The following is a 24,927-nucleotide window of genomic DNA, read 5'->3' as shown; positions in this document are numbered from 1 at the left end:
ATATAAAGAATAAATATATGAAAATTATCAAAATATAAATAATTCTGGATATTTGCTAGACTGTCCAAGGACCTGTAAGACTTCACTTAACCTTGGTGTTGCTGAAAATCTTCGTCTTCTTCACAGCTTATTTGAGACTGGTTCTCTTATCGATAAATAAGGCGCTTTCTAGATCACTTTTGATCCGTCGTCGTGTTTATATAATCGAATTGCAGAGATTCTAATAGTTGATATCATCATCATCATCATCTCCTACGTCTATTGACGCAAAGGGCTTCGAGGATTTTGCTAGTCGTCTCTATCTTGAGCTTCTAAATCAATACTTCTCCATTCATCATCTCCTACTTCACGCTTCAAAGTCCTCAGCCATGTAGGACTGGGTCTTCCAACTCTTCTAGTACCTTGTGGAGCCCAGTTGAAAGTTTGGTGAACTAATCCCATGCCCAAACCATCACCATCTACCCCTCGCAATGATCTCATCCACATATGGCACTTGACTAATTTCTCTTATAAGAAAGAGAATGGTTAATGTACAACGGATGAAATAGCCAATTTGATTGTTGTTATTAATATATTAGAATCCTTTTCATCATTTCTATGATTAATTAGTTTTCACATATAGTTATTGAAAAGAAGGATTTCAAGTTAAATGATCCCAATTTATATTTTTTTAAAATCTTTGTTGGTCTCATTTTTTTGTCAATCACCACTCATTTTTTTCTTTTTTTTTCTTAAGATATAAATTTTCATGAACCTTCTAGTTTGAAAAAATCCAAGTTCCAGGAGCTGTAAAGTTTCATAAATATAAGTCCTCTGAACCTTCTAGTTTAAGATATTTAAGTCCCATTAGCTTTAAAGTTTCATAAATATAAGCCCTCTAAACCTTCTAGCTTAAAAAATCTAAGTTCCAGGACCTTTAAAGTTTCAGAAATCTAAGTTCTCTGAACCTTCAGGTTTAAAATATCCCAGTCCCAGGAGCTGTAAAGTTTCATAAATCCAAGTCCTCCGAACCCTATAGTTTGAAAAAAATCTAAGTTTCAGGACCTTTAAAGTTTCATAAATATAAGACCTCTGAACCTTCTAGTTTAAAATATATAAGTTCCAGGAGCCTTAAAGTTTCAGAAATAATAAGCCCTCTAAACCTTCTAGCTTAAAAAATCTAAGTCCCATGAACCTTAAAGTTTCATAAAATCCAAATTTCCACCAGCAACAAGAGCAAGGCCGAGAACAGAAGAGGAGGAATCGAGCGAGCTTCCCAGTGAAGAGGAAGAGTAAAAGAAGAAGACGAAGATGATCTAGTGGGTGTGGCAGCTTTGACCTCCGAAGTGAAGCATCCAACGGGCGTGGTTCGACTACCCTCGCCTATATAAAGGGGGTCTCTGGCTCCAGTCGTCAGTGTAGTCGCTCTCCATCACTGCATCATGAAGGTTCTTGTAAGTAGAGATCGATTAATGTTCTTCTTATTGAGATTTTTAATAATTACAGGGTAATACAGTCATATCAAATCCATATGAAATAGATCAATAGACTTATGAGATGTATGTGGTGACAAATTTATACCTTTCATTGACTTTTCGTGAGTATATGAAACATTAAATGTTTTATAGCTTTTTCACTAACGTAATTTTCGATTTTAAAAGTATGATTATTTTATTGTTTGTATATATATATATATATATATATATATATATATATATATATATATATATATATATATATATATATATAAATGGAGAAAAGTAAATGTATTTCTGCTGTTATCCTGAAAACTATCTGCAGGACATTCTGTCCGAAGAAAAACTATCTTCGATTTTTGGACGCCATTAAGACATTGTCTATTCATTGTACACATACACACACACATATATGTATATATATATATATATATATATATGTGTGTGTGTGTGTGTGTGTGTGTGTGTGTGTGTTAATTTGTTGTGAGGGTGGAAATAATTCAAACGCCACTTAGGAATATAACTATATAAAGGTTTTCTTATAGATTGTGAAATTGATAAATATAGCAAATTCTTATCAAATACATATCTGTCACTATCGATACGCAATATCTTGGTGAATGATATAAATTGTGTCCTTAGGCTTAAATCAAATGAGCATTTCTATGCATTGTTTTTAAACTGAATCTCAAAAATGAATAAAAAATCAGAGTTTAGAACCATTCATCTAACATGTTTGAGGAAAGTCGAATAAAAGACAATGTTAATTTCAAATTATCTCATGGTTTTGGAGTCACATAATCAGGAAGAGAATTGATGAAGAGAGGCCTTGTGTTCATACCTGAAAAATACTATCCGTTTGGCAAGAACTGATGAAATAGAAATAAACAGATTGATAAAAAGTATTAATTATAAAAATTTCATTCTTTTTCTAACTTCCAGTTTTATAAATCTAAGTTCTTTGAGCTTTCCAGTTTCCTAAATCCAAATCGTATGAGCTCTCCAGTTTCATAAATCCATAAATCCAAGTCGTCTCAGCATTCCAGTTTCATAAATCCAAGTCGTTTGAGCATTCCAGTTTTATGAATCCAAATCGTCTGAGCTTTCCAGTTTCATAATTCTGAGTTCTATGAGCTTTCTAGTTTCGTATGTCCAAGTTCTCTGAGCTTTCCAGTTTCTTAAATCCAAATCGTCTGAGCTTTCCAGTTTCTTAAATCCAAATCGTCTGAGCTTTCCAGTTTCATAAATCCAAGTCGTTTGAGCATTCCAGTTTTATGAATCCAAATCGTCTGAGCTTTCCAGTTTCATAATTCTGAGTTCTATGAGCTTTCTAGTTTCGTATGTCCAAGTTCTCTGAGCTTTCCAGTTTCTTAAATCCAAATCGTCTGAGCTTTCCAGTTTCTTAAATTCAAATCGTCTGAGCTTTCCAGTTTCATAAATCCAAGTCGTCTGAGCTTTCCAGTTTCACAAATCTAATTTCTAAAAAAACTGGCCATTTCCAAGCCAAATAATGACGAAACAAAAGTAGATAACAGACTGATAAAAAGTAGAAATGATAAAAACGCCTCTTCTTCCAACAGGTTTTTCTCGGCGTGATTGCTGCTGCTTTGGCTGCTCCAACTCCGGATGCAGATGCTGACAAAGTTGTGGTTGCTCACCATGCAGCTGTTGCTCCATGGACATACGGTGCCGTAGCTCCCTTTGCCCATGGTGCCATAGCCCACGGTGCCCTCCAGTACGGTGCCCTCCAGTACGCTGCTGCTGCCCCTGTGGCTCATGCCTTTGCCCCAGCTGGTCTCCAGTACACTGCTGCTGCCCCTGTGGCTCATGCCGTTGCCCCAGCTGCTGTCCACTATGCTGCTGCCCCTGTGGCTTTGACCCACTCCGTGGCCCACCCAGTGGCTCTTCCCCCTAAGGAAGTGTCAGTGCCAGTGACAACCCACCAAGTTGAGGTCCCCGTCCACCAGAAGGTCCATTACGGTACTCAGGCCTACGTTGCCGGTGCCACCACATCCATCCACAAGCCCTCTTTGGCCGCTCCAGCCATCGCCCCTCCCTCCACCCTCTTGGCCAAGGCCCACTACAACGCCCCCGAGGTCACCCTCAAGACCCAAGAGATCCCCGTCGAACGCCACACCCCCAACTTCGTCGACACCCCCTACCATGCTGGCACCATTGTCAAGTACACCGAACCTCAGGTCCAGGAAGTCAAGGTGCCAACTCCCTATGCCCAGCCAGTAGCTGTGCCCCACCCAGTGGCAGTACCTGCTCCTTATGCCGTACCCCAGCCTGTGGCTGTGCCCCATGAGGTCCACTCCGTTGCTGTCCACCAGCCCGTTGCCGTCCACCAGCCTGTGGCGTACGCCCATAATTTGGTCCACCATGCAGTCGCCGTGGTCAAGGATGACTAAAAGCCTTGAAGCCGGTTTCCGTTGCAGATATTCATGCCCCTCGAGAACCCCTTTTGATGTAGATTTTGTACGATATGTCTTTATAATATAAAGTTTTTGAATCAATCTCTTATGACTTTTACGTATCCCTTACTTTGTATTTCATATTGCTGTAATATATAGTGTATTCATATATATATATATATATATATATATATATATATATATATTCATGAATTAAAGTTTCCTCAGATTCTTTGGTTAAAGAAAGGCAATTTTCTATTTAATTTATTTTATCAATACATCACTGTTTTGACAATACTATGTCATTAGTGAGTGATTACTGATTTACGTTACTTTTACAGTTTCATTTATATTCAAATGATTTAAAGGTTACAAGGAAAAAGGAAAATTCAAATATTTCAATATTTCATATATCATTTGAAGATTACAAAGAGGAAATTGTCTGAGTATATGTTTAAATATCTTTACAAACAAGCGTGCACACGCAAACATACGTGGAGACATACATGCGCAAACATACATGCATTATCACAGACGATCCTCTGTGCAGGTCTTGTGGTCAAGAGAACTCTGCTGTCAGGGACAAGCAGGGGATAGAGGTATGGCCGGAGCAGCTACTCAGCTCCTCTGCCATCTCCAGGAGGCGATGTTTCTACGGGAAAAGTGCATGATTTCAGACATCAAAGGGCACCCTGGCCTATTACTTCCCAATTATGTAAGAGGTCGTTTTCTCCTTGATTGGAGAATGTAGTTTGACTCCTGTCGAAGGTTTAAGGTTGGAGTTTGAAGGGGAATGCTCACAGCTTCAAGAAAAATGAGCTTGCCGTAGTTCCGTACAAAGCGAACGATCTAGTTTCCGTTAATTAGTTCTTTCAGGGTGGGTTTCAGTTCGTGGATGGCGAAACTATGTTTATTTATTCCCCCCTGATTTCTGTGAGCTTGTATACATCTTTTGAGTGTAGTGGTAGTGTGTCCAATGTACTGCAGTGTTTTCTCTGAGATCTACAACTTAGAGCATGAAAATTCGTGAACAACGTTCTTAGTCAACAGGGCCATTACTAGGTTCAGCTGGGTAATGACTTCAAGTTGTACTTTCTGACAAGAACTTTCGAATAATACCTCGAATGAGGATTCCTCGTAAGGTAAGGATTTCCTCCTGATAAACTGATCCAAAGTTGAGGAGATGGTAATTGATTAATTTCTTTTCATTTGTTTCCAACATGTGGGCTGTTGAATTTTGTTGAATATCTCTCTCTCTCTCTCTCTCTCTCTCTCTCTCTCTCTCTCTCTCTCTCTCTCTCTCTCTCTCTCTCTCTCTCTCATAGAGAGAGCTATAAGGATTTTGCATGTCTCAAAGACTTCAGTCCATCCGCAGACTTCATTTACTCTTGGGTAGAGCAAAATTAGCTTAAACGTTTAAAGTTTTTATGGTCTGGTCTAGTTACAGAGAGAGAGAGAGAGAGAGAGAGAGAGAGAGAGAGAGAGAGAGAGAGAGAGAGAGAGTATATATGTATCCATCAGGTCATGTAATGCAACATTAAATAATTCTATGGGAGAAAGTACTTTCGTCTTATTGACATATTTGTATGTATATATACAAGCAGATTTATATGTATGTATGTATGTATGTATGTAAGGTGCATGGTTGTCTGGATGCTCAATGATATGTCAAAATTCAGTTTATTTATTCTTATTCTCATAGCACTATTAGATAAACTCTTCAAAGCAAAGTTACTACAAATAAGGAAATTTAAAATTGATAAGCTTCAAAATGCAATCGGTGGAGATTAAAATCTTTGATTTTTTTTTTAAGAAAATAATCATGACCTAAATTTCCTTCTTTATAAGAAAACAATAATTTTCACACGCAATGACATTTTTCATTGTTTTTTTATCCTTACACCGAAGTTTTCAATTATTCAGTTTAGATTATAAATAAAAATGTTTCACTGGCAATTAATGTTTAATCTTATATATCTTCCAGTTGTGATTTTTTCATATGAATAATGAGGTCAGTCAAATATTTAGAATCCTTCGTCTTCCAAATTTAAAAAGATGTCAAGACATTAAACAATTTTGCCCAGTGGTCTAGCAATTTTATTCCATTATCACTGCATAGACACTCGACTGAGACTCGGCTATCTGGTGATAGCTGTGATGATGTTTAGGAAGCAGATGGACTGTGTGGTAAGTTATTTATAGTAGTCCAACAGAAAGTCAAATTAATCCCTTTTTTATAAACTAAAATTATTATGTTCCTTTTCAGTTGAAGTATCCTGTTGTATCTAACATCAATCAGTTATCAAAGTGGTCTATATCATTTCATATTTTACAAAATATCTGATCATATTTAGAAATTTTGACCACTTAACCATGATCCATGCACGAAAAACTTTGAGAGATGGCATGAAAAGTTCGAAAATAGATTCAGTTATCTTTATTTACACGAGTGTATTACACATAATGTACATCATTAGGAGTTCTTTAACAACGTGAATATCTGCATTACAAAATACTGCGCTTCAAGACTTATGCAGTCTTGACCACAGCTTCAAGGTTCTATTTACCAGCCTTAGCCATAGCTTTAAGACCAGTCCAGCTTCATCTGTGTATTAAAGGGGTTTAGTCGTCAGCCTTGACCACAGCAACTGCAGGGAAAGCAGAAGCTGCATGATGAACATATGCCACGGCCTGGTGGACGGCCACGGGCTGGTGGACGGCAACGGGTTGGTGGACGGCAACAGAGTGGACCTCATGGGGCACAGCCACAGGCTGGGGCACAGCATAAGGAGCAGGTACTGCTACTGGGTGGGGCACAGCTACTGGCTGGGCATAGGGAGTTGGCACCTTGACTTCCTTAACCTGAGGTTCGGTGTACTTGACTATGGTGCCAGCGTGGTAGGGGGTGTCGACGAAGTTGGGGGTGTGACGTTCGACGGGGATCTCTTGGGTCTTGAGGGTGACCTCGGGGGCGTTGTAGTGGGCCTTGGCCAAGAGGGTGGAGGGAGGGGCGATGGCTGGAGCGGCCAAAGAGGGCTTGTGGATGGATGTGGTGGCGCCGGCAACGTAGGCCTGAGTGCCGTAGTGGACCTTCTGGTGGACGGGGACCTCAACATGGTGGGTTGTCACTGGCACTGACACTTCCTTCGGGGGAAGAGCCACTGGGTGGGCCACGGAGTGGGTCAAAGCCACAGGGGCAGCAGCAGCAGCATAGTGGACAGCAGCTGGGGCTACTGCATGAGCTACAGGGGCAGCAGCAGCGTACTGGACGGCAGCTGGGGCAACGGCATGAGCCGCAGGGGTGGCAGCAGCATACTGGATGGCAGCTGGAGCTACTCCGTGAGCAACATGTGCAAAAGCGTGCTGGATTCCAGCTGGGGCAGCGGCATACTGGATAGCATGAGAAAAAGGAGCTACGGCACCTGGGAAAGCACCAAAGGAGTGTGCGAAGTGAGCTGCACCGTAGGTCAGTGGAGCAACAGCTGCATGGTGGGCTACGACGACTTTGTCAGCATCTGCTTCTGGAGCAGGAGCAGCCAAAGCTGCAGCAATCACGCTGAGAACAATCTGGAGAGAAATATAGACTGTTTTAGTTTTGACCATTTTTCTGTGTCTTTTCAAACCGATGCACTTTCTATGGTAGATGGTACCCTTATATCGTTTTCTATATCTATCTATCTATCGATATATCTACCTATCTATGCATATATGTACCTATCTATGTATATGCATTAAGGCATATATGAAAACATCCGGATGGACAAAGTCAGACTGGATATACACAGTTGATGTAAAGATTTGATACATTTTCCGTTCTGGTCCAACAAAAGATATTCATTTTAAATATGCCAACTAATAAATTCGAAGCAAATAGAAATTTTATCCATATATCAACATCTATTCCAAAAGAATATATTTTATCTAAATATACTAACTTAAAAAGTGGAAACAAATGAGAATTTGATTTATATAGCAACCCTTATGAAAATCCTTACGTAAATAACTTTGTAATAATAATAATAGTATCACAAAGAGAATTTTCCCTTTAGGAGAATACTCACAAAAGCCTTCATGATGTGGTGATGGGAGCGTTCACACTGAATCCAAGAAGGCCAACCATCCCTTTATATACAGAACGCCACCAGGACACACGTCAGGAATGCTCTTCACCTCGCACGTCAGCTTAACCACACCCTCTTCGGGGCGTTCCGAGATCAAAGTTCTGTTTTTTTTATCCCCTTTTCATAGTTTTGTTGCTATGCTCAGTGTTTTTATAGCTCCAGAACTATTGCGACAGTGTCTTTTTTTTTTTTGAGTGGTGCTTGAATTAATTATTTTCAGTCCTCTGAAAACTTGGTGGGTTCTCTGACTTTACTTGAAATTGTTTGCCATACCCAAGGTAAGTATATAATGATTTGTTTTACTATATATTTTCCCTTAGAAGTTATCATTATCTGTCTATTGTCTGTCTTTCTGTATGTCTACCTATCCGCTTGGCTAGCTGTAAACAAATTTACCATCTGACCGACATACTATGAGTATAGTTATTTTGTTGATGTGGCTATTTTAAAATCTCTTTTACCTTTGAAGTGTAGCCTATCTCAACGTCCAAATTTTATCTTATTTCTACCACTGTAAGGAAATGAAAAACTACATTCGTTATCTATTACAATTTACAGAATATAAATACAATATAAATTAAAGCTCTTTAACCTATAAAATTACCACAACGACAAAGAACAAATGTCAGAACTTATACAAACATCTTGTGTTAAACTGCACTCAGGCTTTGCCAACAATATTAGTTGGTAAATTTAGATTAAACAGGCCTTATGCCAGCACGGCTCTTTGCCCTGAGTGTGGAGAGGAGAGAAACAGAATATAAATGTTAGTGCAGACGTCTGTACTTTATACACCCTAGAAATATGACAATATTGGTTTTACAGTTCATTTCTACACGTTGTATTGTATATACCATGGCTGTATTGATAATAAATTTAATAATTTTAATAATAATGATAATCTTAATCATTTTAATAATCTTCTTCCCCACCATTATCAATACATTAAGGGGTTGGTTGCCTGATGCGGCCTCTCCAATGCATTAAGCAATTAACCACGTGCTTAGGGCAACAAGGGAAGGGGGGGGGGGGCGGTAACCACAGATTCATCATTTTCGGACAGAACGAAGCAAAACCTATTTGCGGACACGACTCTGGTCTCCCTCAGACCCCAATGCTAGATCTCAAATTAAACAATTTGTTAAAATCTAACTTTTTGACAATACAATGCAGTTTTATTGAGCATCTCAAGAAAAGTATTTGACCCTGATCACCAAGTAGGCCTACAGTAGGCTTAAACTCGTAACTTTATCTCGACATCAGGAAACAAATTTACAATCTAATTGTCAATCAATAGTTTGTTAAGGAGATGTATACTTTATTAGGTTAGGAATTTAAATGTTAAAAACAGAAAATTTTACAAGTTGGCCTATTCAGCAATCGGGTTTGCTTATGCTAATTTGATTTCTTATCAGTTCATTGATTTCAGTTTATAAAGGAAACTAAGAAAAAAAAAGGGAAGCCTATTGTCAATTGCTTTCAGCCGTGGCAAAATGAAATCCTGAATGTGAATTTTTTTCTACTGATAAGACCACTTCTTCCTTATTTTGTATTTAAGCCATTTTTTAATAGTTTGTAATAAAACAAACATATAAAAGGGAAATTCAGGCTTATACATAGCCTATAAATTTCTATTTACTATGTATTCTTTTTGGGCTTCTGACTTGAGGTAGTATTTTATTTATAAAATCAATAAATATGAACTAAAAATTCTCAATCTCATCTCACAAAACATTTAAGATAACAATGACTATGATAGAAAGAACGATTATAAAAAACTTACATAAAAATCATATTATATGCGAATTTCTCACTCCTAAAAGAAGGGAGAGTCTGTAATAGATAGATAAATATTTGAAAAATATCTAAAAGATATAATAAATAGGAAAATATTCTTCTCAGGCTACTTAAATAACATCATTATATGTATGTACGAAATGAATTAGGATGAATAAAATAAGATTCCTTATCTAGAGCGTTTGAATAAAATGACTCGTGAATTTAACTTATTCGCCAACAGCAACACATAAGTCAGAGGAACCTTCTCACCTCATTGGCCAATTCCTTCTCAATTCTGATTGGTGGTTGTATATGACGTCATCACTCGTCTTTTTATTTGGGTAGGAGTAAAAAACTTATATTTATTGCAGATAGATTATGAGTAAAAAATTAAGATTTTCATGGAAATAAACTTAAAATTCTTATTAATATTGTAGTAAATAGATAATGGATCTTGTTGAAGGGTATAAGGTAAATAAATACATCATATTCGAAGGAATGCTTGAATGTATTCTGGCTACAATGATTGATGTTCGTGTGTGCGTCTGTTGAGTTGTAGTAAGCGAGGGCAACTACCAATCACAGTTGAGGAAGTTATAGCCAATCAGAGGGCTGTAATATCCCGCCAAGAGAGAGAGAGAGAGAGAGAGAGAGAGAGAGAGAGAGAGAGAGAGAGAGAGAGAGAGAGAGAGAGAGAGAGAGAGAGAGAGAGAGAGAGAGAGAGAGTGTGTGTCTCGGTGTGTGTAAATCCAATGTTGCCAAATATGGGAAATTTTTCCCCAGATTTGGGGAATTTGGGTTCACTTATTTGTAAGTGTTTTTTTCTATTTTAATAAGGTATTTAATTTCCCTTACCCTTTAACTATAAGGATAATTGGGAAATGGGGATTTTTTTATGGTTTTGGGAAAATTTTGAGAGAATTTTCGGGGAACTCTAGGCAAACCAATCTGGCAACACTGTGTAAACCGTCTATGAGTTGTGCTATTCGAGACACCTGCCATGACGGAGCTGAATATTTTTATTTTTGTTTTAAAGGAATTTTAAAGATACATTTTCTTAAAAATATATAGAGACAGTCCCTATAAGATGTTTTTATAACGTATATGAATAGAGGGATATATTCTGATTACTAAATTATTTTTTGTTCGGAAAATACGACTTTGTTACGTCATCAAGAGTAGGATGAACCCTTCAGTTTGCCTTTCTTTGCTGTTTTGCGTGAGCTATATTTTTATAAAGAGCTGAAATAGTCAACTACTGACGTAATTTTAATTCGTATCTTTTGTTACATTTCAAGTATAATGAAATTGAACAAATGACTACCAAATCATATATGTTAATTTGGAAATATATCGTCATAAAGGATAGGGGGTAAAAATGATATATCGTCATAAAGGGTAGGGGGTAAAAATGATATATCGTCATAAAGGGTAGGGGGTAAAAATGATATATCGTCATAAAGGGTAGGGGGTAAAAATGATATATCGTCATAAAGGGTAGGGGGTAAAAATGATATATCGTCATAAAGGGTAGGGGGTAAAAATGATATATCGTCATAAAGGGTAGGGGGTAAAAATGATATATCGTCTTAAAGGATAGGGGGTAAAAATGATATATCGTCATAAAGGGTAGGGGGTAAAAATGATATATCGTCATAAAGGGTAGGGGGTAAAAATGATATATCGTCATAAAGGGTAGGGGGTAAAAATGATATATCGTCATAAAGGGTAGGGGGTAAAAATGATATATCGTCATAAAGGGTAGGGGGTAAAAATGATATATCGTCATAAAGGGTAGGGGGTAAAAATGATATATCGTCATAAAGGGTAGGGGGTAAAAATGTCCGTCCGCAGTATACATATTTCAGATAAATGATGCAAATTTTACGGAAACAAATAAAAAAAAAACTAAGTAATAAAATGGATATTAATTAACTTGAATATCATGGTTATATTATATGTATGATAAAATAAAGTAGATAGAACAAGGAAAATAGAAGTCATTAAAACTTGAAACGTTTTGAACAAAATATTTCGTGTGAATTTGACTCGTTTGCCAACAGCAGCCCATAAGTAAGAGGAACTCTCTCACCTTATGCATTTCCTTAGCGGGAAATATCTGTCTTCTCATTGGCTGATTCGTCCTCTGTTGTGATTGGTGGTTGTATGTGACGTCACGACACCTCGTATTTTATGAATGAATTCAACTGGGCAGAGGTTATATACCTATACTTATTTTAGATAAATTTAGATTTATAAATTGTTATTTTCATGAAAACAAACTCAAAGTATTATAAAATTTGTATTTAAATAGATAATAAAGCTTATTCAAATGCGTAAGCTAAATAAATACGTAATTTTCGAAGGAATAATTAAATGGGTTCTGGCTACGATGTTGATGCGTATGTGGGAATTTGTAAACAAAGGCAACCACCAATCACAGCTGAGAAGATACAGCCAATCAGAGGACTGGAATATCCCGCCATGAGAGAGTTCCTAGGACTTATGGGTTGCTGTATGAGAAATTGGCCTGAATTTTCGTAATATAGCTTTTTAACGCTCTACCTATGGGGGACGGGACCTGAAGATTTTTCTGTTTTTAAGGATATTAGAGGCATAGTTTCTTCAAAATATATAGAAACAGTACTTTATAATATTCTTTATATAACTTTTTTATCAGAAGTATGTATTTTAATTACCAAATGATTATTTTTTTCATTAAGAAAAATGTTCTTGTGACGTCATAAGGAGTAGGATGAACTTTAAAGCTTGTCTAAATGACTGATTAATTTTGTTTGCTGGTTTGAGTGAACTATTTAGTAACACGGTACTAATGTTATTGAAATAGATACTATTATTGTATCGAGGCTAGATAATAAAAGAACTGTATGACTGTAAATTCGTATTTCGTTGTATTTCAACTATAATGTAAGTTATTCGAAGGACTAATAATCGAATTAAAAGGCCCACTCTCGGCTGCACTAACAGCTGAAACGTTGCTGCTTCCTACGCTGTAAAGGTGAGCTCTTACTTTTAAGAAAAAAAGGTATAATTTGTTTTTCCTTATTCAAATAAAACATATCTTAATAATATTGCAATGCTTTGGTAATGTTATACTTAGCTTGGCTATGCAATATAGCTTAAATTTCAGCATTTCTCTCGGTGTTTCAAGAGCAAATGTAGGCATAGCCTATCTTGCTATTTTTTTTCTAAATATTTAAAATAAAATTCGCCTTGAGGATTCCTACGCGACATTGGGTGGAAATGTTTTAAAATACTTGATTTTGAATATATTTACGTGATTTCTTTATTTTATAAAAGGCTTTGCATAAGTTGAGTTTTTGTTAGTTTTTACATTACATATAAAATAGTGTGAAAAATTAAAGTAAAATAATTTGAGCGTAGAATGTAAGATTCTCGTTTAGTAAGTTTTTTTTTTTCTTTTACTACAACCCTTAAAGACAAGGCAGCTACAACTCGCAAACGTATCAGCAAAGTCAGAAAGAATATACCCGATTACGGAAATGCACTAGAAATAACTAGATGTATATATGAATACCGTAGATAAATTTCGTGCCATCACGTATATATATATATATATATATATATATATATATATATATATATATATATATATATATATATATATATATATATAATATATATATATATATATATATATATATATATATAGAGAGAGAGAGAGAGAGAGAGAGAGAGAGAGAGAGAGAGAGAGAGAGAGAGAAATTTTATTTTCTAACTGATGTACCAATACCACATAATATCACTTCATCTGTTAGCACTTAAAGACATTCTCAGTGCAGTCAAAATTTCATTGATTTCAACAGTAATATCTCAGCTGAGCTTCAACAGTCTCATTTATATGTGGGTCACATATTCAGTGAAAAAAATGTAGAAACGAGATGCTGAAGTTTATGAAATACTCGTAGAAGATAACATTGTGTGTGTCTATCCAAATGTAGATTTTGTCTTTCGTGTATTTTTAACATTAATGGTTACAAATTGTTCAGTTGAACGCCCATTTTCTCAGTTATTATTATTATTATTATTATTATTATTATTATTATTATTATTATTATTATTATTATTATTATTATTATCATTATTATTATTATTATTATTATTATTATTATTATTATATTTATTATTACTTACTAAGCTACAACCCTAGTTGGAAAAGTAGAATGCTATAATCCCAAGGGCTCCAACAGGGAAAATAGCCCTGTCAGGAAAGGAAACAAGGAAAAATAAAATATTTTAAGAACAGTAACATCAAGATTAAAATTCCCTATATAAACTATAAAAACTAACAAAACAAGAGGAAGAGAAATAAGATAGAATACCGTGCTCGAGTGTACCCACAAGCAAGAGAACTCTAACACGAGACAGTTGAAGACCATAGTACAAAGGCTATGGCACTACCCAAGACTAGAGAACAATTGCATTTATTAAAATTTTAGTATGCAATTTTTGTTCTTAAATTAAATCACCCGCCAAGACTTAGAGCAGCATCTGATAAAAATAATATATTATTTATCTGATGTAATAGTGTGTATATAGAATAAATTATTAAAAAGTACAATATTAATATATTTATACCTAAATTAGCTTTATTTTACCTAATGATAATAATATAACAATTAAAAATATTAATTATTATATCAGATTCGCCCATGAAAGACACGTCTGTGATAACAACAATGTTGACATCTGACGAAAGTCTGAGGTGAGTAAGGCATTTTCCCCATTCTATTTCAGTGATTGATATCAATGACCCAGTTGGTTATTTTATCTCAATCTTGATATTAATTGCATTGATTTATTTTATTTTAGTTCATATATAAAGCAAACGTGTTATTATTAGGGTTATTTCAAGTTCGTGTAACCGCAAGAGCTTATAGCCTCGACTAGCCAGGAGTTATATTGGATTGGCTAAGAGGTTATATTCGATTTTATTAAGGAATAACAATGAAAATGTGCAATTTGAGTTTATTAATATGGTAAACTTCCCGGATGAATTTAAATCTTTTTATTAGATCTTCTCAACCCCAATTTGGTCGTAGCAGCTCAGTAATTTATTTTTATTTCATATATTTCAATTATTTCATTTATTCTAGTAATTAATTTCGTATTTAGGGGTGTATGTATGGTAGCATCAACCTGTATGTATTATTAGGCTAACTTAGAATACGGCAGTGTAAGGGGGGTGTGTCGCAGGCGAGCGTTACCACCCCCCTCCGTTAGGTATATAGGTCACGGCTTGTAGGTTAGGTTAAGGGGGAAAGTTTAGGTTAGTTGATGTCCATTTTTAATGAACGCCTAAGGAACTGGCCGCTGGTATACAAAGGGGAGCCTATGTAGGGTGACGGCCAGATCCGTTTTCATTCTTAGAAAATGGGAATATTTTAAAGTGGGGTGGACTGTGGCCGTCATTCTAAAATCGAGTTCGTAGAAAACTGGAATATTCTGAACTGGCCGTCGTTCTAAAAACGATTTTGGCGGGAGAAGCTAACTTAAAAAACCCACCTAACCTATGCTAAAAGCCGTATCCTTATCCAGGGGGGCTTCGCCCCCCTGGACCCCCCCTTACCTACTACGGGAGCGAGAAGATTCGTGGCCGGAGTAAGAACTCGAGCCACAAATTTTCAGTTAATTTAGGGTTTTCGGCAAAAAACATAAAGGTGTGCGTTTAAGCACATATGTAAGATCCGTAGACCATTTCCAAACGTTTTTATTCTATACAAGATAACAGTCGGAGCGATAATAAGCAAATTAGGACGCTTGGCTGTAGCGCTACAAACTACCCTACAAAGGCTCCCCTGTATTTGACCTTATTTTCAACAGCAAATAAACCAAAGACCGTTAGACCGTCTAAGAACAGGGATATTTCTTAGAAATCTAATAGTTTTTGCTCCACCGTGCTTAGCTCCGTACGCTAACCCCATTGATTATAATTTCTTAGATAATTAAGTTATTATTTACAGTGAAAATAAGTGTTATTTTATTAAGAAAACGGAGGTTTTTCTATAGGAAACACCTGTTTTATAGTAGAAAAGCTTTTATCCGTCCGTAACTATAAAACCCATGACTTTAAGTGAAAGATTAGAAAAAGATAATTGCATATCATACTGTATACAGCTTGCCAAATTGCTATTAACCTGCCAAGAATTTTTAATTGTGAGCAAAGTGAGGCACAGTGGAGCAGACCAATTGAAGGAATTTAGGAGCCTGTGTATAATGACATACACAATCTTCCGCGTCCATGTATATACTTTGAATATTCGGCCCCGAGACTATGCAATAAGCTCCCACTAGACATTCAAAAGACTGAAGATATTGACCCTTTTACCCCCAATGGACGTACTGGTACGTTTCACAAAACTCATCCCTTTACCCCCATGGATGTACCGGTACGTCCTTGCAAAAAAATGCTATTTAAATTTTTTTTGCATATTTTTGATAATTTTTTGAGAAACTTTGGGCATTTTCCAAGAGAATGAGACCAACCTGATCCCTCTATGACAAAAATTAAGGCTGTTAGAGCAATTTAGAAAAAATATACTGCAAAATGTGCTTGAAAAAAAAATAACCCCATGGGGTTAAGGGTTGGAAATTTCCAAATAGCCTGGGGGTAAAAGGGATAAGGCTTTCAAGAAGAAACTGAAGACCTTTTTGTTCTCTTCAGTGCTTTGATAGTGTGGGTTCGATAATACACGAGCAATATTTGATGTAAAATACTGAAAGCTTTCGAACGAACATGATAAAATTACTGTGGAAGTTCTGTAGAGATTAGAGCTCCCCTTCTGTATAGGACCAGAAAAGCAGTCCATAATGTAAGGAACACCGCCTAACCTTTGCATCCCCACGTAACCTAACCTAACCTATAAGGCGTGTTCTTACTTAGTCACCTAATGGGTGGCCTAATGGTTCTCTGCCACCCCTTACACTGCTGTATTCTTAGCAAAAGGGTTCAAAATAAAGTTATGGGGGATGGTCATCCTTATACATATAACCTGGAATTTATATAAAATATAGGTAATTCTATGATTCTTTAATTTCATGCTAAGCATGTGAATGATATATTTCTCAAAGCGTTTTTTTTCTTTATGACTATTATTATTGGTGCAAACCTTTGGGTTTGGTATTTTCTCACTCAAACCCCTAATTTCTATTTTTTATCTTTCATGCTTTGTGTTTTTAAAGGTGAATTTGTTCCGTAACCGAAATACAAACCACGCTATTTACAAAGGGTTTACTTTTAGCGCAGCTGAAATGACGAGCCAATAGTTTTTAACGAGGGTTAATTACCCCCGCGCTAGTTAGCGGGGGGTGGGGAAGGGTAGCTTGCTACCCCTCCCCCCTCCACACACCGGTGACTTGCTTCACTTCACTTTTGGCTCGGCGGTGATCAGACGTGTCTGCTCATCGCCTTCGTGACAGCCTTTAATTTTCTGCTTTTTCTTTTCAGCGTGTGTGTTGGTTGGAAGTTGACCTTCAGTTATTCTCTTTACTATGCGTACATGCCCTGGAGTTGCCGGCCGTCCTTGTGGGACTTTCATGTCGGACGTTAATACGGATCCTCACACCCTCTGCCCTCAATGTCGGGGCCGATGGTGTGACCAGGAGAACATGTGCCGTGAGTGCAGGGAGTGGTCTGCCTCCCAGTGGGAGAGGTTTGGCCGTCGGCGTAAGAAGTCCAAGAGAGACCGTTCTCCTCCGGGGTTAGCCTTGAAGGAGGAAGGTTCTCGGGACTCTTCTTCCGCCGCCCAAACCTCCTCCGAAGCTCCCCCTCTTCCGCCTCCTAAGGAGAGTCGGCCGAGTGGGAGCGCAGGCCCTTGTTCTGTTTCCCGACCTTCGGTGGGGGGAGAGGGCGTCGCCTCCCATAGCGAGGCGGTTCCCCCTCCTCCTCCGGGGGAGGTTATTGATAATGCCTTATCCAGTGATGATCTTTTACAGATTTGGTCGTCCCTGGGGCTTAAGGGCTTGCCCTCCAGGGTCGCTCTCATTGAACTTGTCTCGTTGGGGGCCGCTGTTAAGCAGTCGCCGGTGGTAGCAGAGGTAGACCCTCTGTCTATTGTCGACGTCGTGGTGACAGAGGCCTCCGACGTGGCTGGGCCTTCCGCCGCAGGTGCTGTTGCTGGTGATGGTGCTAAAGGCTCTCCTCCTCCTTCCGTACATCCTTCGAAGGGGGAAGTGAGTCCTTCGGTCTCGACTGCGGCTCAGCTTCCTTCTGAGGGAAGTGTTTTGACGGAGACTCCCCTTCGGAGGACCGATGGTCCCGACGATCTCCCCCGAGGCCGCCTCCGCCGTAAGGCTCACCGTCCTCTACGCCACAAGGGCCTCCCTTCCCCTTACAGGGGGATTAAGAGGCGCCTTTTTGGGTCTTCATCCTCCGGGGGGGACTCTCCTCGTCAGCCTCAACCTACAGCTCCTCCCTCCTTGAACCTCTCTGCAGACCGCTCACCATCTCCTACCAGATCCTCGCCTTCTGGAGAACTCGTCACCCGACGGGCAACGGTCCCTTCGGGGCTAAGGGATCCTTCCCTTACGCGAGCAGTGCTAGCACACAAACGCTCTCCTGCTCGCCAGCGCTCTCCTGCTCGCCAGCGCTCTCCTGCTCGTCGACGATCTCCTGCTCGCCAAGACTCTCCTGCTCGCCGGCGCTTACCTGCTCGTCGGCTCTCTCCTGATGTTCGCCCCCCTCGCCAGCGCTCTCCTGCTCGTCAGCTCTCTTCCGAGCGTCAGCGCTCATTTGAGGACCCTCGCCTTGCGGTCTCTGACCACCCTTTAGTTCCTGCTGAACTCCCTGCTCACCATCTGCCTGGTCCTGTGGCTACGCAACATCGTGCTGCGCGTGTGTCAGAAACACATGTTCGCCAACGCGCCAGCGATCTGCCTGTTCCTGCTCGTGAACGCGCCGCGCCGCCTGTCCTCTCACATGACACGCGTCGACCTTCTGCTCGCCAGCGATCTCCAGCTCGCCAGCGATCACCTACGCGCCAGCGATTACCTCCTTGCCAGCGTTCACCTGCTTGCCAGCGTTCACCTGCTTGCCAGCGCGCACAGGCGATCTTAGTATCGCCTATTCAACAGCGACAGCTAGCGCGCCGACGTTCTCCAACGCTCCTGAAGGAACATGGTTCGCCAGCTTCTAGCTCGCCATCGCGCGATCGCCCGCCTGCACATGCTGCTCGCCATCGCTCGCCATTGCACGATCGCCCTCCTGCGCATGCTGCTCGCCATCGCACGACCCTGCACGATCGCCCTCCTGCGGATGCTGATCACCATCGCACCCCATCACGCGATCGGCCACCTGCGCATGCTGCTCGCCATCGCTCGCCCCTGCACGATCGCCCTCCTGCGCATGCTGCTCCTCATCGCTCGCCCCTGAACGATCGCCCTCCTGCGGATGCTGATCACCATCGCACCCCATCACGCGATCATTCACCTGCGCATGCTGCTCGCCATCGCTTACCATTACGCGGTCATTCACCTGCGCATGCTGCTCACCATCGCACACCAGTGCGTCGACATACCACATCGCGCCATCGCCAACTTGAGCGACTGCACTCACCAGCCCGTCATCGATCGCCTGTGGATCTACATCGCCAGCGATCTTCCTCACCTACGCGGCAGCGCGTTCCCTCGCCGTCGCGCCAACGTTTGCGTTCGTCGCCTCGGACACGTGTTCATTTACCTGCCCACCCTCGCGCCCACTCGCCTGCGCGCCCGCGCGATTGCTCGCCTGCGCGACCGCTCGACCGCTCGCCTGTGCGCCCGCGCGACCGCTCTCCTGTGCGCCCGCGCGACCGATCGCCTGTGCGCCCGCTCGCCTGTGCGCCCGCTCGCCTGTGCGCCCGCGCGACCGCTCGCCTGTGCGCCCGCGCGACCGCTCGCCTGTGCGCCCGCGCGACCGCTCGCCTGTGCACCCGCGCGATCATCCACCTGCGCGCCCGCGCGATCGCTCGCCCGCGCTCCCGCGCGACCATTCGCCCTCGTGCGACCATCGTTCGCGGCGAATTCCACAGCCGGTGGTAGCAGCAGGGACGCGTGCTCCTAGACGGCACTCGGGATCACCTCCATCCAAGCACAGGTTGGTAGTGCAGGACGAAGAAAGGTCAGTACAGCATTCTTCCCCACCTTCTTTTCAGGCAGGTACCGTCGTGTCCACTCCTAAGGATCGCCCGATCCCTTTCCCTTTAGCGAGGATTTTGGACTCTGTGTCCTTGGAGCAGCAGACTTGGTTTGGTCCGCTGGCACGGGCGTTAGTGAGGGTTATGAAACCAGCACTCGCCGGCCAGGGTAACAAACCATCGGCTGTCTCTCCTACGCTAAAGAGAAAGAGAGGAGTGGACTTCGTGGTGACTTCCCCCAGGGCGAAGTTGGTTCCCAAGAGGTCGGTCTTGAAGGTCCCTTCTCCTGCACGAGTACTCTCTCCTTCTCCCGTGGACGAGGCCTTTCCGTCCTCAGGTGAGTCCAGTGGGGCGGTAGTCTTCCCCTCGGCACCGGGGGGGAGACTTCGCTTCAGGCAGGAGAATCGTCTCGTGAGGAAGGGGCCCCTCGAACCTCGTTGTTGGGATCCTGTATCCCTCCCAGGAGGGAACCCAAGGATTCCAAGACCGTCCCTAAATCCTCTGCAAGGATTCGTCAGGAACCCACGACTACCCAGGGGAATGTCCACGTATCACCCCAGGAAGAGATTCCTGGGGCAGGAGACTTAGCTGCCAGCCCGCAGGGAGGAGAACAGCAAGAGTCCGAACATGCCTTCTGGCAGGTCCTAAGCCTGATAAGGCAACTTAACAGACTTACGGATCCAGTCATCGCCCCCCGTGAAGGCAAAGACACGATTCTGGATGAAGTGTTTGACGTTCGGAAGGCCCCTAAGACCAGTGCAGCTCTGCCCTGGTCTCGGGGGCTGAAGAGTGCCAGGGCTAGGGCCAACGCTCAGCTCGCACTTCTTGCCTCCTCCAGTCGTTCCACTGCCGGGAACAAGCTCATCCCTCCTCCTCGCCTTCAGCAGAGGAGGTATTTCGAGATCCTGGGTGAGCACAACCTCGCTCTTCCTCTCCATCACTCTGTGGAGGAGCTGGCGAAGGGAGTTCCCCTTGAGAAACTCCCTGCCCGGCAGGTGTCGTTCTCGGCGGCAGAGATCATTAACCACGAGAAGGTCGCTAAGTGTGCCATGCAGGCCACTTCGTGGCTGGACTTCTGGCTAGGATCTCTGGGCATCCTATTGCGATCGTAGGACTTGTCCAAGGAGACCAATAGGAAGGCCCTAGAGACCTTCTTGCTCTCGGGCACCCGCTCCATCGAGTTTTTGGCGCACCAGGTTACCACCCTGTGGGCCAACTCGGTGTTGAAGCGTCGCGATGCTGTGTCCGAGAGATTCCATCCGAAGGTCCCCGCCGTAGATGTGTGTAGGCTCCGACATGCTTCCCTTCTGGGGGAGAGCCTGTTAGAGCCTCAAGACATGGAGCGAACGGCTGAGAGGTGGAGGAAATCCAGCACGGACTCCCTCCTCCACAGGGCCCTTACAACTCGGCCCTATAAGCCTCCAGCCCCGCCACAACAGCAGCAACAGCCTTGTAAGGCTCCCAAACAGGCACCGGCAGCTAAGAAAGTGGTGTCTAAGCCCCAGCCCTTTCCAGCCAAGGTCAAGAGGGGCGGTAAGTCCTCCGGGGGAGGCAAGACTCCTAGGGGTGGCGGCCGCGGCCGCAAGCCCTAGGGGTGGCAGTCCCCCTGCATGTCCACCTGTGGGGGGATGCCTTCAGCGTTGCGTCCGCAGGTGGCAGCAACACGGGGCCGATGCTTGGACGATCTCAGTGATCGGCCAAGGTTATCGCGTCCCGTTCACGACATCTCACCCTCCCCTGACAGCGAATCCAGTGTCGTTGAGCTCCTATGCCACGGGATCGGCAAAGGGGCTGGCCCTTCAGGCCGAAGTCGAGACCATGCTCGAGAAGGGTGCTCTCCAGGAGGTCGTGGACGGCTCCCCAGGCTTCTTCAGTCGACTCTTTCTTGTAAAGAAGTCTACTGGAGGCTGGAGACCCGTCATCGATCTCTCAGCTCTGAACAGGTTTGTCAAACAAACCCGGTTCAGCATGGAGACAGCAGACACGGTCAGACTTGCGGTGAGACCACAAGACTTCATGTGTACACTGGATCTAAAGGACGCGTACTTCCAGATCCCAATCCATCCGTCTTCCAGGAAGTACCTGAGATTCTGCCTAGACAACAAGATCTACCAGTTCAAGGTGCTGTGTTTCGGTCTCTCCACAGCTCCTCAGGTGTTCACCAGAGTGTTCACCCTGATTTCACCTTGGGCGCACAGGAACGGCATTCGTCTCCTTCGTTACCTGGACGATTGGCTGATCCTAGCAGACTCGGAGTCGACCCTTCTTCGGCACCGAGACAGGCTTCTGGATCTTTGCCAGGATCTGGGGATCGTGGTAAACCTCGAGAAGTCCTCTCTGCAGCCGTCCCAACGACTGGTTTATCTAGGCATGCTAATAGACACCAATCTCCACAAAGCCTTTCCATCAGACGACCGGATAGCAAGGCTGAGGAGGGTGGCGGAACCTTTCCTCAGGCGAAAAGAACTCCCCGCCCAATCGTGGTTGCGTCTCTTAGGCCACCTATCCTCCCTGGCCCGTCTGGTTCCAAACAGCCGCCTCAGGATGAGATCCCTTCAATGGCGGCTCAAGTCCCGGTGGAATCAAGGATCCGATTCCCCGGACATTCTGATCCCGGTGGAGTCTCTGGAACAGACGGACTTGCGGTGGTGGCTGGCCGACGAGAACCTGTGGAAGGGAGTGAGTCTTCTCGTCCTCCCCCCGGAATTGACTCTGTTTTCGGACGCGTCAAAAGAAGGGTGGGGGGCGCACGTTCTGAACCAGAGGGCCTCAGGCCTTTGGTCAGAATCAGAAAAGTGCCTACACATCAACCTGCTAGAGTTGAAGGCCGTCTTTCTGGCTCTTCAGCAGTTCCAACGGTCCCTGGCGGGTCACTCCATGGTGGTGATGAGCGACAACACCACGGTAGTGGCTTATATCAACAAGCAGGGAGGCACTTTTTCGCAACAGCTATCCCATCTTGCAGTAGAGACTCTGAGGTGGACCGAAACCCACTCGATAACACTCTCAGCTCGCTTCATTCCTGGCAAGAGGAATGTGCTCGCCGACAGTCTGAGCAGGGCTTCGCAGATAGTGAGTACCGAGTGGTCTTTGGATCCTCAGATAGCCAACAAAGTCCTGACTTTGTGGGGTTCCCTGACTGTGGACTTGTTCGCGACAGCGTTGAACTTCAAGCTGCCCCTGTACTGCTCACCAGTCCCGGACCCCAAGGCACTCTGGCAAGATGCTTTCCAGCAACGGTGGGACAACATCGACGTGTACGCCTTCCCACCATTCTGTCTGATGAGAAGGGTGCTCAACAGGACCAGACTATCGGTTAACTGTTCCATGACTCTAGTAGCTCCGCTATGGCATCACGCGGAATGGTTTCCGGACCTTCTGCAACTCCTGACGGAACTCCCATGGGAGCTTCCTCCACGACACGAGCTTCTCAGACAACCCCACTCCGGCGTCCCTCACAGGGCCGTGGCCTCGCTTCACCTTCACGCCTGGAGACTATCCAGTGTCTCCTCGCGGAGAGAGGCTTTTCGCAACAGGTTGCGGAGAGAATGTCTCGGCACCTGCGAAGGTCCTCTGAGGGAGTCTACCAAGCAAAGTGGAGAGTCTTTTGTGGTTGGTGTCGTGGAAGGGGTATCTCTCCACTCGATGCCACTATTCCAGCAATAGCGGACTTCTTCGTGTATCTGTGAGAAGAAATGCGCCTTTCTGTCTCGGCAGTGAAAGGCTATCGCTCAGCCTTAAGCTTGGCCTTCAGATTGAAGGGCGTGGATATTTCTTCATCGCTAGAACTCTCTTTACTCATACGTAGCTATGAGCTTACCTGCCCCCAGTCGGAAGTGAGACCCCCTCCTTGGAACGTGGTTCGAGTCCTCAGGTCTCTTAAGAGACCTCCCTTCGAGCCATTACGCCAGGCCTCCGATCGCCACCTGTCTTGGAAGACGGCTTTCCTACTCGCCTTGGCCTCGGCCAAGCGAGTTAGTGAACTTCATGGTCTCTCGTACGACATCGCCCATTCAAGGGGATGGGGGGAGGTAACGTTCAGGTTCGTCCCTGAGTTTGTGGCCAAGACTCAGAATCCTGGAGTGCCGGATCCTCGGTTCGACTCTTTCAGGATCGCGAGTCTCCGTTCTGTAACAAACGACCCAGACCAGCTGCTACTATGTCCAGTGAGGTGTCTGAGGCACTACTTGAAGAGAACGGCTGCAGTCCGTCCTCATGTGCGAGCTTTGTTTGTGAGCACAGGCAGGACAAAGAGGAGGGTCACCAGGAACACCATCTCAGCTTGGATTCGAAGGGTTATCTACCATGCCCTGAATCCTGACCCTCCTCCGTCACGTCGCCCTCGGGCCCACGATGTCAGGGGTATTGCTACATCCCTGGCCTTCAAGAGAAACTTCTCTGTGACGCAGGTACTTCAAGCTGGGGTCTGGAAGCGTCAAACGACCTTCACAGCCCACTACCTGCAAGACGTGACCCACAGGAGCTTCGATACGTTTTCTATCGGCCCTGTGGTGGCTGCACAACAGCTGGTCTAACCTTAGGCTCCTTTTTGGACAAGTAGCAGTAGGTTGAGGGCGTTGTTACCCGGTCTTAGTCTGCGTGAATGAAAGAGTATGTCTGACCCTTACTTCTTTCTTCATTCTCCCCTCTCTTGGGGAAGCAGCATCCTGGTCCTCGCATAGCTGACCTCGACCTCTGCAGGTAACCCATGCTTCTTTGTGCTCCTAGTCTTAAGCTTAATACTGTTGCGTCTCCCATACCCTGACGAGGTGGTATGGGGAACGTCCTATCCTAGAATTCCTATCTGAAGGTCTCAAGGTCAACTTCATAGGACGAGTCACACTCTCCTCCTCACACTGCTTATGTAGGCCACTCGTTCCTAGCGATGCTAGGAACTTGTGAGGTACAGGGGCTCCCTCTCTCTAGTGCTGCTCACCGAGGGATCGAGCCCCCGGGCAAGCCGAAGTCAGTAAGGCTGGGGACTTTCCACCCTTCCTAAGGGGTA

The 24,927-nt window shown here is 43.3% G+C and overlaps 3 protein-coding genes across 5 annotated transcripts in view; 2 read left to right on the top strand and 1 right to left on the bottom strand.

Annotated features, from left to right (window-relative positions):
• Positions 1–1,280: 1,280 nt before the first annotated feature.
• Positions 1,281–3,970, top strand: LOC137659620 (calphotin-like). The gene is made up of 2 exons (XM_068394465.1): positions 1,281–1,433; positions 3,035–3,970. Exons 1-2 carry the CDS (start codon positions 1,422–1,424, stop codon positions 3,863–3,865), a joined length of 843 nt encoding a protein of 280 aa, XP_068250566.1. The 5' UTR covers positions 1,281–1,421; the 3' UTR covers positions 3,866–3,970.
• Positions 3,971–6,330: 2,360 nt separating this feature from the next.
• On the bottom strand, positions 6,331–8,068 carry LOC137659618 (calphotin-like). Its single transcript, XM_068394464.1, has 2 exons — positions 7,930–8,068; positions 6,331–7,435 (listed from the first exon to the last, which is right to left on the bottom strand). The coding sequence occupies exons 1-2, from the start codon at positions 7,939–7,941 to the stop codon at positions 6,491–6,493; spliced, it is 957 nt and encodes a 318-aa protein (XP_068250565.1). The 5' UTR covers positions 7,942–8,068; the 3' UTR covers positions 6,331–6,490.
• Positions 8,069–14,452: 6,384 nt separating this feature from the next.
• Positions 14,453–24,927, top strand: part of Der-1 (derlin-1) — a 93,699-nt gene continuing 83,224 nt past the window's right edge. For all 3 annotated transcript variants that reach the window (XR_011039078.1, XM_068344186.1, XM_068344185.1), the window contains exon 1: positions 14,453–14,515. The gene's annotated coding sequence lies outside the window, so the exon portion shown is untranslated. The remainder of the gene's footprint in view (positions 14,516–24,927) is intronic.

The sequence above is a fragment of the Palaemon carinicauda genome, chromosome 20 (genome assembly GCF_036898095.1).
Source record: "Palaemon carinicauda isolate YSFRI2023 chromosome 20, ASM3689809v2, whole genome shotgun sequence".
Lineage (NCBI taxonomy): Eukaryota > Metazoa > Arthropoda > Malacostraca > Decapoda > Palaemonidae > Palaemon > Palaemon carinicauda.
The sequence above is the reverse complement of the archived record's forward strand: the minus strand, read 5'-3'. Positions and strand labels throughout refer to the sequence as shown.